At 38.8% G+C, this 13,514-nt stretch overlaps 1 protein-coding gene across 1 annotated transcript; it reads left to right on the top strand.

Moving 5' to 3' along the window:
* On the top strand, positions 1–13,300 carry QRSL1 (glutaminyl-tRNA amidotransferase subunit QRSL1). Its single transcript, XM_084514556.1, has 11 exons — positions 1–467; positions 596–755; positions 1,998–2,096; positions 3,484–3,580; positions 5,056–5,232; positions 7,497–7,672; positions 7,776–7,888; positions 9,186–9,378; positions 9,775–9,892; positions 12,155–12,360; positions 12,775–13,300. The coding sequence occupies exons 1-11, from the start codon at positions 141–143 to the stop codon at positions 12,942–12,944; spliced, it is 1,836 nt and encodes a 611-aa protein (XP_084370682.1). The 5' UTR covers positions 1–140; the 3' UTR covers positions 12,945–13,300.
* The last annotated feature ends 214 nt before the right edge of the window (positions 13,301–13,514 follow it).

A 13,514-nucleotide genomic window follows, 5' to 3' on the forward strand; every position in this document is an offset into this window, starting at 1 on the left:
TGCTAAGGTCTATGGGGTTGAGGCTGGCGGCGTGCACCCGGACAACCACCTCGTTGGGGAACTGGATGGCGGGGAGGGCCATCTCCCTGCTGAAGCGCAGCACCTCGTTGCGGCCGTAGCGGTCGATCACCCAGGAGGGCATGGCGGAGCGCGCCCGCGGAGAGCCGCCGAAGCAGCGCACCGGCACCCGCACCAGCACCAGCAGGGCCGGCAGCCGCCCCATCCTCCCCGGGGTCCCGATCCCAATCCCGATCCCAATCCCGGTCCTGATCCCGATCCCGGTGCCGGCCCCGCCGCCCTCCTCCCTCGCCCCGCAGCCCAATGCGCGGCCGGCGCCTCGCTGCCGCCGCCAATGGCGCCGCTGGGGGCTGCCACAAGATGGCGGCGCCCAGGCGCTGAGGAGAAGAAGGAGGAGGAGTGGTGGTGGTGGTCACAGGGAAGCAATGCTGCGAGCTTCCCTCCGCCAGGTGAGCGGCCCAGGGCCAGGGAGGTCGTGGTGGTAATATTATTATTAATAATAATGATGGTGGTGGTGGTTGGGAGGTGTTTTAGCACACGCGCAGCGTGCCGCTGAAAAGGGCGAATATCCTTCCAGGTTTCGGCAGCGCTGAAGGAAGGGCAGGTCACTCCGACGGAGCTGTGCCACAAGTGCCTGGCTCTCATCAAAAGCACCAAGCTGCTTAACGCCTACATTACCGTCGCTGAAGAAACCGCCCTGAAGCAGGCTAAGGAATCAGAGGAAAGATACCGAAGAGGTACGTTGGCTTGCTTGCAGCTGATAGCAATCCTTAAAAAACTCTTGTGGAGGAGCTCACCGTGGTAGATAAAGTGATTTTTCTTTCCGACACAGGTGTTTGTGCAGCTCGTTTGACTGTTAGGGGATGGGATTTGCAGCTGGGGTTTCTGTGGGTGTTTGTGGGGGGTGCATGCTTTGGCACCCAGCAGCGTGTTCAGTTCAAAAACCAAAAGCAAGACTTGCTCCAAAACAGGCACCTTATTTCAAAGGCAGGTGTTGCAGGTTAAATATGCTCTGTAGTTATCAGACAGCACTGTCACTGGTTGCATTTATTTTCAGAAGTTTGGTTTAGATTGGTAGCCAGTGATTACAATGAGCAGGCACGTGCAGTGGTCTTCTTCTTGTAGGCCTGCTGTAGGTGCAGTCCTTTTGTAGGACATCAAAGTAGACAAACATCCACCTAAGCCTGGCAGGTTTTAAATTAAAAAAGCAAATGAAAGGAAAGCAGCTTTAATTTCAGTTGTTGAGTAAAAAGAACAGCATTAAATCCTGTTATCTGCAGCGTTTAGAGGCAGAGGTGCCACCCTGACCATCCTCATTTTCCTTTGTGTTTCCTGAAAGATAGAAAAGGGAACTTTTCACCTAATAGGGTAATTTTTTTTCTTTTTCTTTTTTTTTTGTTTCTTTCCCTTCCTGACTGACAACTTGTTATCCCCTGACAGCTTAAGAAAATTGCCAGCCAGGGAATTTAGCTTCCTAGTATCTTTTTGTTTTTCCTGCACGGTGGATAATTAATCACTTAGGGAAAGCTTTCTCTGCTTCAGGATTATTATTATTATTAGTTTTGTTTAAATCTACTGTGTATGTCAGGTAGGCAGAACTTTTGGCCACCTGCCTAGGGATGAAGTAGATTTAGACAGCACGTAAGGCTGAAATAAGCATTGTGTGGTCACTTTTGAAGAAGTAAACATTTAAACATTCCTTTGAGCTAGCTATCCTATCCAAAAGCAGCTGCCTGCAGGCATAGAGACATTTGCGTGTTCTGCAGGTATGGGTCTGGTCTGGGCAGGCGTAATTCTTAATAGTAGTTTTAGATGATGGGTCTTGAAAACGTAATAGACAACCATCAGATGTTAAGTGGATAACATTATTCCAAAAAGCACCAGGAGTGACACGTAAAATAAATTGTAAGTGATGAGAAGGCTGTGTATGTAGCACATTGATTTAATCTCTGCTTTCTTTGCATTAATTCCTAATGCAGGTCAGCCACTTGGTGTTTTAGATGGAATTCCTATTGCAGTAAAGGACAACTTTAATACAGCTGGCATTGAGACAACATGTGCATCAAACATGCTAAAAGGTACGGTAGAGCTTTTAAAGTAAAATTGGATCTTATTTCAGAGCTCTTCTCCTTACAGGTTTAATAGTCTTCCAGAGATCTAAATTGATTTCAGAAAATGTGTTTGATTTCTTCTGCCAAGATCATCTAGTACCTTTTTTCTTGTGTATTATCTCCTTTCATATTGTTCCATTGCTTTTAACAAAGCAATGTTTATTCTAGGTCTTATATTAAAACGAAATTATTCCATAACTCATGCTTTTTCATGTTGCTTTTAGATTTACAGAAGAGCAGTCAGTACTTTTTGCTGCTATTGTGTCTAGCGAAATGCAGACAATTTATTCTATTTATAATTGACTTACATAGTGTTTTCATATTGCTGAAGGAACAGTAGATAGTAACGTGTTGTTTTTTTCTCTACATTCCGGACTTATAAACATGTTCTTTAAGACTTAAATTTTTTGAAATTTCCTAAGCTTATTGTTTCTTTTAGCACTCCATCAAAACTTTGAAGGTACTCTAATGTTTCCATAGTAAAAGGAAAAGTAGAAAACATTTCTTATATCAGCTTTATTCTGCACGAAGTAAAACTGGCAAGTTTTGAGGAAGATAGGATTAGTTCAAGAAATCAGAAGTCTATTACACTTTTTCAAGCAGAAGAAACAAAACATGACATTGCCATTTAAATAAAGTGTTATTACCTGAGGTGCTTTTCCTTATGCATATTCTTAGGCCCTTCGTGGCTGATTGTAGTATTGTGGCTGAGAGTATCAGGAGTGGTGATGTCCTTGTCCCATTTGAGTGTGGGGGTGGAGAAATCCCTGTCACTATTAACAAAAGGAATTGGTTGCTACCTGGGATTTCATGTAAGTGACACAGTTCTCATAGTAGTTTATATAAGGTCATAGTGCTTAAGGGTACACATTTGTTCACAGGATAGTCAGTTAGTATTTCAGCTTGTGGCTAACCATATGCACCTATATCTCATGATAATGGGAATATTTCAAGATAAATTAGCACTCATCTGTAAAGAGGTATTTCTCATTTCTCCTCCTTTTAGACAGCTCCTGCAAATTGCCTGAATGCAGTAATTCAGCCAACCTTGTGGTAACTCATTTGTGTAAAGTCTTAGCTCCACAATGTAAAAATGTATAATCCAGAATTACTGGATGATAAATTGTGGAGGGGAAAAAAAAAAGACACTGGAGACAAAGCAGTAGTTGGTTTATTTTGAGATTATTTTAAATTTTGAGAATTACTGATATTGTCTTGAAGCAAAATTTGGGCACTGCCTTGATAATTCTTATACACTAATAATGGCAAGGTTGAAGTGTTCAGAGGAGTAGCTATTTCTAAAAATCAACCGTATATCAGTAATCACTCCCTTAACTGTTCTGATTGTTTTCAGGTTATATTCCTCCTTACAATGCTACAGTCGTTCAGAAATTACAGAATCAGGGAGCTGTGCTTTTAGGAAAAACAAACCTAGATGAATTTGCAATGGGGTGAGTGACGTTTATTATTTTCAACATGTGGTTTCACCTCATCTGTTCTGATCTATCTGTAATCCTTAAACTTCTCTTTGTATCAGGTTAGAAAATGCTGAGTGCTTATCTGCAAAGAGTGTTTAGAGTTCCACGAATTTCTCAAACGTTGCATGAACTTTTATACTGTTGGGTAAATGATACAAATGTCAATTTTTATGAATGTAATGTTCAATTATGGCTATGTTTGAGAGGGAGTAAGTGGCACAGCCTTAGCAGAAGGCCACAGACAAGTAGACTTCAGATTCAAAAGTGTGTTGTTAGAATTGGTTACTACACCTGTTATTTGTTGCCTTTTCTCTTTCTTTATTGGTGGTTTCTGTCCTTAGCTAATTATCATCACGCCCATGATGGCAGTTACTGCCTGTATCAGTGCTGGAGTAGCATTGTATGAGTACTCCCTGATTTGCTGTGAACAGGATAAATTAGAGCAACACTTCAATTTGCCTATGCTAAAGCCAAAGAGATATATTTGATTGGGTGAAAATACGTAGCTTGAATCATTCTGGGTAAAGTCAGAGACATGCCTCAGAGGAAGGGCAGGGAAAAAGCACAGGAAAAAACCTCATCATGCAGTGTTACAAGTAGTCTGAGCTCATTAAAGCCCCGGATTCTGCTAAAACGGATTTTCTCACCCCAGGCCTCACCTCTGGACTGTGTGTTTGCTTGTTCTGTTATGCTAGCACCAAAGTGGCTGCGCCATGAAGCTTGATCAGGGAGCTGATCCAGCTTAGAAGTAATGTCTCAATTAGGTTAATTTTCAACTGTGTGAACTGCCAGCTCTGGTGATTTGGCTAATAACACTGACGCTGTGGAGTCAGGGAACGTGAGGTGGCAGTTGTGAGGAAGGTGGAAAGTCCCTCCCTCCTGGTGGCAGCCCACGCTTAGGTTACCTCAGGCTGGCTGAAACCAGATTCTGAGGAGCCAGGCTAGCACTCCCAACCAAGGGACTGTGGTCTCAGGAGAAGGCTATAAAGTAATAGTGTTATTTACAGAGGAGTGCTTGTTTCTGCCATTGTAGAGCTTTGACCCTCACATCTAACGGGGTGGTTTCCCACATCACTGTGGTCATCTTTTGCCGTTTCCAAATGCAGGCCTGGGAAACCAGAAGGCCTGTGTTTTGTAGCAGACCTACAGATTTACTATTATGTACTGTAATTCAGTTTTATTTTTTTAGTGATTACATTCTTTCCAGTGGCATTAGCAGAGGTTACAAAGAACAACTGAGGTTCTGTGGCAGAAAAGGATGAAGATCCCTTTTTACAGTTTACAGCACTGTGGAAGTTGACTGCACGAGGATGTACATACACCAGTCTTTTTGCATTGAGATTGGATTTATTAGGGTGAAGGATGAAGAACTGTGTAAAGAAAAGCTTGGTGAAAGCAATGTGCCATCTGTCACTCCTGTCTGTGTTTGTCCTATCTAACTGTTTCAGATCTGGGAGTACGGATGGGGTATTTGGACCAGTCAGAAATCCATGGAGTTATTCAAGACAGTACAAGGAAAAATCTGCACCAAAATCTGATCCTGAGCATGAAGAGTTCAAATGGGTAATAACAGGAGGGAGCTCGGGAGGCAGCGCGGCTGCTGTATCATCTTTCACGTGTTTTGCGTAAGAGGTTTTTTAGAGTTGTTTTTAATTAAATGTCTTGAAATATGTTGCAAAGCTTTCATTTTGTAATTTTCTAATCATGTAGTGTATAGATCAGGTTTTCAAAAAGATGTTGATCTTGTTTGAAATGCAAGCATTATTTGTACTGGCAGGCAGGAATTTATTTCAACATCCCTGGTTTATTCATGGCATAGCATGAAGCCAGCATAATTCCCTGTAGGCAAATTGAGGCTTACTCATTTTAAGTGTTATTCAGCATACTGATATGACCACTTTGCACTTCATGAAGTGAAATGATAATGGCACTAAAGGAGTGACGATTTCATTGTTATTCCCACATACTTTCTTAAAAATAACATGGGGCTTGAGACACATCCTCTGCCTCATTAAGCACATTACACAAACACACACTGAAAACTTAATTGAGCAAATGATGAGATCCCTCAACTTGTAACAGTATAGTAGTCTTTCCTCCCCACCTTTGTTTTTATAGCAAAGTATGTAATAATACAGATACCTGAGATTTGGCGTCTAAAAGCTTTCGAATCTCTGACTTAACAAAAGGCAGCCAGCTACAAGGATACTAAGAAACTTGTCTGCTTTTTAAAAAAAAAAAAAAAAAAAAAGTGAGTGGAGTTTTAGTTTATTTAAAATAACAAATAAACAAGCTGTATTTTTTTACAGCAATTATCTGCGTGGAATAGCAGAACGCTATTTAACAAATGAATTGTTTATACCATCTTCTCCATCCTGCTGTTAAAGGAAATCTGTTACTTAAAACTTCACACCTTTCATTTTATACAGTTTTGAGAGCTACATAGCAGAGCACATTTTATAAGGGATGACTTAATTTCTGTGAATTTAACTGGAAGATATTTAAAATGCTCTATAGTTGCTATGTTTTTGTTTACCCATACATATTATATGTATCTATCTTGTTAAAAAAAATCAATGAGTAAAAATCTTTTATTATTATTTTTTTAATATACAAACCTGATTTTTGCCTTTCTTTTTGATTATACCTCTCTACATCTCACTACCCTTCACTAGGATGCAGTCTACTCAAAGATTTAATGTTGTTTAAACTGAACTCAGTGCAGCCATCCCTGAGGACTGCTGGTCCTTGTTGTGAGCCAGAATGGCCTGATCCTGAGGTGGCCTAGCATCTTCCTTTATTTTGCTGGGCATGCAACAAAACTTCCATTTTGCACTGCTCAGCATTTTGTCAGATCAGGGCGATTCTTTGTCCAGCTATTTTATTGCCTGAAACCTATTGTATATCCACTCTATTGATTTCTTTCAAGCAGCAGAAATGCTGCCAGTCTCTCTTTTCAGTTTTAGATTTGGATATACAGAAATGCTACAGAAAGAAGGATTTCTTTTTGTATCAGTATAAAAGCTTAAAAAAAAAAAACACTTCATCAAAGTCAATGGATTTGGTTCAGCCATCTCAGAAATGGATACCTGTAGGAAAAGTCTCATACCAACCTTAGTAAAAATTCTCTCTCCTTCCTGACTTTTATTTTGGCTAAGCTTTTGGTAAAAGCAGGCTTATTTTTAAAATGGTGTTTGAGTTTAAAGTCATTAAAAACAGAAAAATAATTTTCATTTCAACATGACTTCCCAATTCCATTACAATTTTTGAAATAAAAATTTTCAGTTTAGGACAAGGTTTCATCTGTGAAAGAGCAATAAAAAGACAACCTTAAAAAAAGAGCTGAAGTTCAATTTTAGAACACAGCAACTCTAAACTGGGCATTCCGATGCTATTTTTTGTAGGCTTGGAAACAGGAAAAGCATTCTAGACCTTGGAAAGCATGCCTTGTTATTGGGGGTAAAAAGCATACTGTGTCACTGCATCCTCGTATGCTGCAATGTGCTACTTCATAGTGTGTGAACACAAATATCTGGAAATTGTAGGCTACAACATGAGACATATCATTCAGAGACCACAGAATTGGAACAGACCAACAGAGAAGCAGGAAGTAGGTATTTAGGGCCTTACTCAGAGCGCCTAAATTCCACATATTTACCTGTTTGTAGAGAGGACTGAGCTTTCCTGATGGCCAATTCAGAGGACCTAAGAAAAATACTGATGAAAAGTAGTGGACAAATGGAGCTGACTAAAACATGTTTTTTGTGGTTATGACTTTTAATCTGAGAAGAGCTCACACATTTTTAAATCCATATAAAAGACATGAATATTTATTTTTTTGGAAATGTTCCGAATCATTTTACTAATGGTAATCCTTTTGAAACCATAGAGCTTTAGGGTCAGACACAGGAGGATCTACCAGAAACCCTGCTGCTCACTGTGGTGTAGTAGGTTTAAAGCCAACATATGGACTGATATCTCGCCATGGTCTCATTCCTCTAGTGAACTCCATGGATGTGCCAGGAATCTTAACCAGATGTGTGGATGATGCTGCAGTTGTATTAGGTATTACTGTTACCCATGTCTTTGTATACATGTCTTTGTTCAAAAGCAAACTGCATTCCAGCTACACAGTGTACATTCTCTTGTTTTTCATGTCATATTTCAGGCACACTTGCTGGACACGATCCTAAAGACTCTACCACAATTCAGGATGTCTTCCAGCCATTTGAGCTGCCCAACATGCCTGATGTCAGCAAGCTGTGTATAGGGATTCCTAAGGTAATACTTAAATCCTGTCAACGGTTGTGGATTGGAACAGCAAATAGCACTTCTAAAACATAATCTTTGTGTCTTGACCATCACCTCACAGTGTCTCGTGATATAAAATAGTGAAGATAGTATGAGAAATTCCAGAAAAAGAGCATCATGTGCTCTGTTGCCTGTGTAGGTAATTCAGTGAGCGTGTGCTAGTGCTTCATCTAAAATATTCTGTCATTGTTGTGGGAAACACTGTCAGGAAGTTCCAGGGAAAACGGGGAACTTAATTTCTTGCTTCTCTCTGTGGCACTTCCTTCAGTCGCTTCTGTAGCCTCCCACAAGTTGCTCTTGGTGACTTCCCATACAGTGAGGTTAGCATTGATTTGTGTGGTGTTTTTGAATCCTTGTCTACGTGGCGATGTGTTAAAACATAATATTTTTTTGAACATTTGAATGGCACAAAGAGCCATGATTCACAGCGCTCCAGTAGGTGTTGAAGGAAAACTTTATTGTAGCCATTAATGTTTTTATCAAAATGAAAGATTGATATGGTAAAAAGATGCCTACTGACCAGTTAATTAATGAGAATCTCTGAAAGGCAAACAGTGTATCTTTAGAAAACTAGTTAGCTGCATACTGTTTTGATTTTAGCAAATCTAAAATAGTGGCATGGATAAATTATTTATATCTCTTGGACAGTTGTCTTCTGTTGCTACAGATAATCCTGAACAGGTACGTGCATATTTTAACATGAGTTGTAGCCATTCAGAGATCAGACAGTACTTTAACCCACATATTGAGAGTTAGAACTAATGCTGATATCTTCAAAAGTAGAGAATTTTAATAATGCCTTTAACTTAGCTCTTAAAACAGGAGTGTAGCTTATCTAAGGCTTATCCTAACCTTGTGATTGTAGTTCTTTGGTGGGTTGTTTTGTTTGACTGAGGCATGCTAATTGCAACTGATGTACTGCAGTCATAGCATAGGTAGTTAAGCTATATCGTCCCTGCTTAGTAGCCACAGTATTAGGGTTTAGACTCAAAGAGTTTCTACCCATGAACTGCAAGGCAGTACAGAATGGTCTCTGCCCAGTTATCCCCTTAGTCGTCTATTAACAATCTCCTCCAGAAAAGAACTGCAATTTTATTATGGAATGAGTTATACAAAAGTCTATAATAAAACTTACAAACATTCAAAAACTTATAGTGCTGAGCAAATAGTTTAAAAGTATTTTTAGCAAAAATAATATTGTGTTGGTTGTCAGTAAAAGTAAACTGGTATATAAAATCACTCACCCTAATTCTTGTTTTTCTCTAAGGAGTACAACGCACCAGGGCTTTCTAGTGAAATTCTGGCTGTTTGGACAAAAGCTGCTGACCTCTTTAAGAATGCAGGTGCTAAAGTAATTGAAGTGAGTTTACCACACACTCCTTACTCAATTGTCTGCTATCATGTGCTGTGCACAGCAGAAGTGGCATCAAATATGGCCAGGTTTGATGGACTGGAATATGGTAAGGCCTTTGAATTTTTTGTTGTTGTTGTTCTCAGACAATAAAAACCTTGCTGAATGGCATTTAAAAGTATAGCTTTGATAGATACACATTTCATGGTTGAACGTTTGGTGATTGTTTCTTTGAGTTGGAATAGAATAAAAACCCCGTGCAAATAGAAGCTGGAGTAAAAGCATAAATGTTTTATTTCATTTGTAGACACGTGAGTATCTTGGGGTAAAATCTTTTTAATATCTCCGTAGTAAAATAGGAAGATGCTTTGATGGTTTTCCAGAACAGTAGCATGTCAGACTGCAGCAAACAGTGGCTTATTGTATTATTAAGTGTATCACTATTTTATGTTGCTAAATCTTAAGGATCACAAATCTTAATTTCTAAATTGCTTGTTCTTTACAGGACATCGTTCTGATGTGAACGAGTCCACAGAAAGTATGTATGCTGCAACACGACGAGAAGGCTTTAATGATGTTGTAAGAGGAAGAATTCTATCAGGAAACTACTTCCTCTTGAAACAGTAAGTGGAACGCATCTTGAAAATCAAATCTATTAAGTTACTTTTTCATGTCTTGATGAGCAATTCATCACCATTTCCTTAACAAATTAATGTCCTCACACTAGTGACTACTTCTAATATAATTACTGCTTTACCTATGTAATACCTAGTGAACTGTTAATAGTGAACAAAAATGCTTTCCCTTAGTTATACCAGTGTGACCCTTCTGAATTAAGTACAACAGCTTTACAGTTTTATTCCCCAACAGATTGTGACCTGTTAGTTAAACTAAGGAAAAATCTATCCCATAGCATGACATTGAAATCATAGTGCAGCTATCGCTGTTGTAGCATTAAAAGTTCTATAGGTGTTAATCTCATTAAAGCTGCACAGAAAAACTGCTGATACATTCTACTGAGATCTTCTAGAGCAAGTCGGGTGATATGGCAATTAAATTAACTATAGCTTTCTGCCTTAGTACACAAGGAAGCGAAGGCACTGGCAGAGGTACTGAATTAATGTTTTTATAGACGATAGGTTTTTATCCAGCTCATGTAGAGAATCTGATCAATTTGATTTTTTTCCTTCTCAGTTTTCACCCCTCATTTAGCAGTCCTAATTTATGAGAGAAAATAGGAGTCATAGTTAATTTGTTTTGTTACTAACAGAAAAACTGGTCATGTAATTGGTCTCAAAACAAATGCACCACTGAAAGAACTCTTGTCAGCAACAGTATTCATCAGAAGTGACTTCTGCTTGCTCTCAGACAGGAATGTTGTCAGTCAGTATGTAACAACCAGCTTTTATGGAATGCTGATATTCTTGCCAAGTGTGTTCCTTCTGGACACAACTGTCCTGATCAACTTTCCTAAGGCTGCTTTAAAATTCATGCAGCTCACTTTTCTTTGTGAAGGAACGTAAGATTGGCTTCTATCAGGATTGAACAAGAGAGTCCTGTTCCTGTTGACAGTAAATTAGATTTGAAGTAATCCAGGCTTCAGAAAGCATTCTTGGTATAAATACTTAAGTACAAACATCTGTGTCTCCTGCAAATGTTGCATTTTACAGATTATTTTTGTCTTGCTTTTGAAATCTGTAAAATAACTAGGTGGTCGTTCATGAAATAATCATTGCTTCTAAAGCTTCTAAACATTGAATCAGAATTAACAGAGTATGTGTTTTGATTTATTGGTGTTTTTTCACTTCGTTCAAACATCCAAAATAGCGTTTCCAATGTTATTAAAGTATTATTTGAGGCCCTTTTTGTTCCTTTTACTGTTTCCTGAAGTTAATGGATAGGATGACCTCAGAAATTACTCTAGAATGGCTAATTTCAATACTGTAACTTCTTAACTAGATTCTGCAGTCTCCTATTCTTTGCAACCGTTTTCATTACAGTATTTCAGAAAGTTAAATCTTTAGATTATGCTGACAAATAAGCTTTTGGTCATTTTCAGTTATTCTACTTACATGCATTTCAGTATGTATTGATTTTTCTACTTCCTTACGATAGTTTTTAATATCCCTTCTCCCCCTCCTTTTTTCTGAAGTGTAGCTGCTGGTGTAGATGGTGATTGCTTTTGAAACCAAACTTCTCTGAATTTAAGTGTTCAATGGAATTCTTACCAGTTTTGCATGTGAAGTTAAAAGGACAAGAAAACATAAAAGCTAACTATTTTAGTTTGTTTCTGTTTCAGAATTGTATAAAGACAGTCTAGAAAGCCATAAATCACATATTTACTTAAGGAAAAAAAAAATCAGGGAAAGATAAGGTCTTTGTAATGGTCTATGAGGAAGTATGCTAGAAATACATACCTGGTTTTCAGTCCGTTCAGAGATCTCAGTAGATGATGGGACTCTTTCAAACACTTTAAGTATCTATCTGGATCGAATCCTAAATGACTAATGCCTGTTTTGAAAGCCTGCTTTATTTCTGTATTATTTGTAGGCTTTGTTGTGCTGTTCTGCCATGAAATTCAATGTGCGGTTGGTTTCAGAAAGGCCATGCAAGTATTCTGATTTTTAGTTGAACGTCTTTAACTAGGATTTTGTTTTCCCTTCATGTTTTTTCAACAGAATTCCCGTGTCTCTTCCTGCTATGACAGCATAAACAGTAAACTTCTTAACCAAATGACTAGGACTGTGGTATATCAAAAATTCAAGTATCAATGTTAGTCTCTTAACTAGGCAGAATAGTGGGCTTTTCTTTTGTATGGTAACTGAGAAAATGTTCATCATTTTCAGAATTAAAGCATCCTGCTCTCACATCTGTTTTTTTTCTAGGAACTATGAGGATTACTTTGTCAAGGCACAGAAAGTCAGACGTCTCATTGCCAATGACTTTGTGAAAGTTTTTAGAAGCGGTGTTGATATTTTACTCACTCCTACCACTCTGAGCGATGCAGTCCCATACATAGAATTCATCAAAGAAGACAACAGAACCCGCAGCACACAAGATGATATCTTAACACAGGCTGCAAATATGGCTGGTGAGTAGGGACAGGAATTCAACTGTTTTCTCCTGTCTAGTCAGTTTTAACGTCTATTCCCTTCAGCTTTTAACCTCATCTGTAGATTTAAGATATCTCACCCCTCTCTTGTATTATCTTCCAAGGATAACCAGGTAGGTATCATTTATTTATAAAGTGCAGATAAGGTGAATTCATGCACGTTCCAGAGACCAAAATCTTGTTTTGAGGAAAGTTGGTTCTCCTTTGAGAGGATGCTGACTCCTTCAGTTGATTTTTTGTGACACTCCATAGTTAATTTACTCAAATGATCTTAAGTAGTCTTTTTCTTCTGTGTAACTTGTTCTAGTTCTCTCAGAATTGCTACAAAAATGACTCTTAACTGGATTTTTTTTTAATAGTAAATCTTTGTATGCATAACTTCTTTTGTTTCAGGATTGCCAGCCATAAGTGTTCCTACAGCTCTTTCAGAGAGAGGCTTGCCAGTTGGGCTCCAGTTCATTGGGCGTTCATTCCAGGAGAAGCAGCTTCTCACTGTAGCCAAGTGGTTTGAAAAACAAGTAAAATTCCCAATGATCCAGCTAGAAGAAGTGAAAGGGGCATGACCACGGTGTCTTTCAGCATCAGAAATCTGCTTCTTTTTCATAAGATGAGACTTGCTGGTCAGCTAAAGCAAGAAACCTGTAGGGATGGTCTAAAAATGTATTTCTGCAGGTATCTGCTGCAGAAATAATAACTCAGTTTGAGAAGACCACAAGCAGGATGGAATCATGAGAGCTTATTTCTGTGTAATTAAGGCAAAGTGAATCATTAAGTACACGTCTGTGTTAGTAAAAGCCATTTTCTAACTGATATTAAAAACATCAGATTGAAATTATTTATCTTATGTCTGTGGAGCTGCCTTTTTTTCCATCCCCAGAGGGCATGTAAGGTATCTGGCTCATTAAAGAACTAACCTGAACTTTCGTGTGAAAATTGCATGGTTGCCAAAGGGCTTGGCTTCCCTCTGGAACGTGGGCTTTTGTAATGGAAACAACCAGACAGCTGTAATGGAACAAAGTTACCAAGGGTCTGTTTGCCAACAGAATTGTGAGAATCTCATGTAGATGGTTCATTTATTTATTTTTAATAAACAAAAAACAACCCCACCTTTCTTCTAGCGAACTCTTAGCAGA

The sequence above is a fragment of the Aythya ferina genome (genome assembly GCF_964211825.1).
Source record: "Aythya ferina genome assembly, chromosome: 3".
NCBI lineage: Eukaryota > Metazoa > Chordata > Aves > Anseriformes > Anatidae > Aythya > Aythya ferina.

Coding starts and splice junctions, on each gene's coding strand:
- QRSL1 (XM_084514556.1), top strand. CDS start 141: ATGGCGGAGCGCGCCCGCGGAGAGCCGCCGAAGCAGCGCACCGGCACC. Junction 756..1,997: donor AGAGGAAAGATACCGAAGAG/GTACGTTGGCTT, acceptor TTCCTAATGCAG/GTCAGCCACTTGGTGTTTTA. Junction 7,673..7,775: donor TGATGCTGCAGTTGTATTAG/GTATTACTGTTA, acceptor GTCATATTTCAG/GCACACTTGCTGGACACGAT.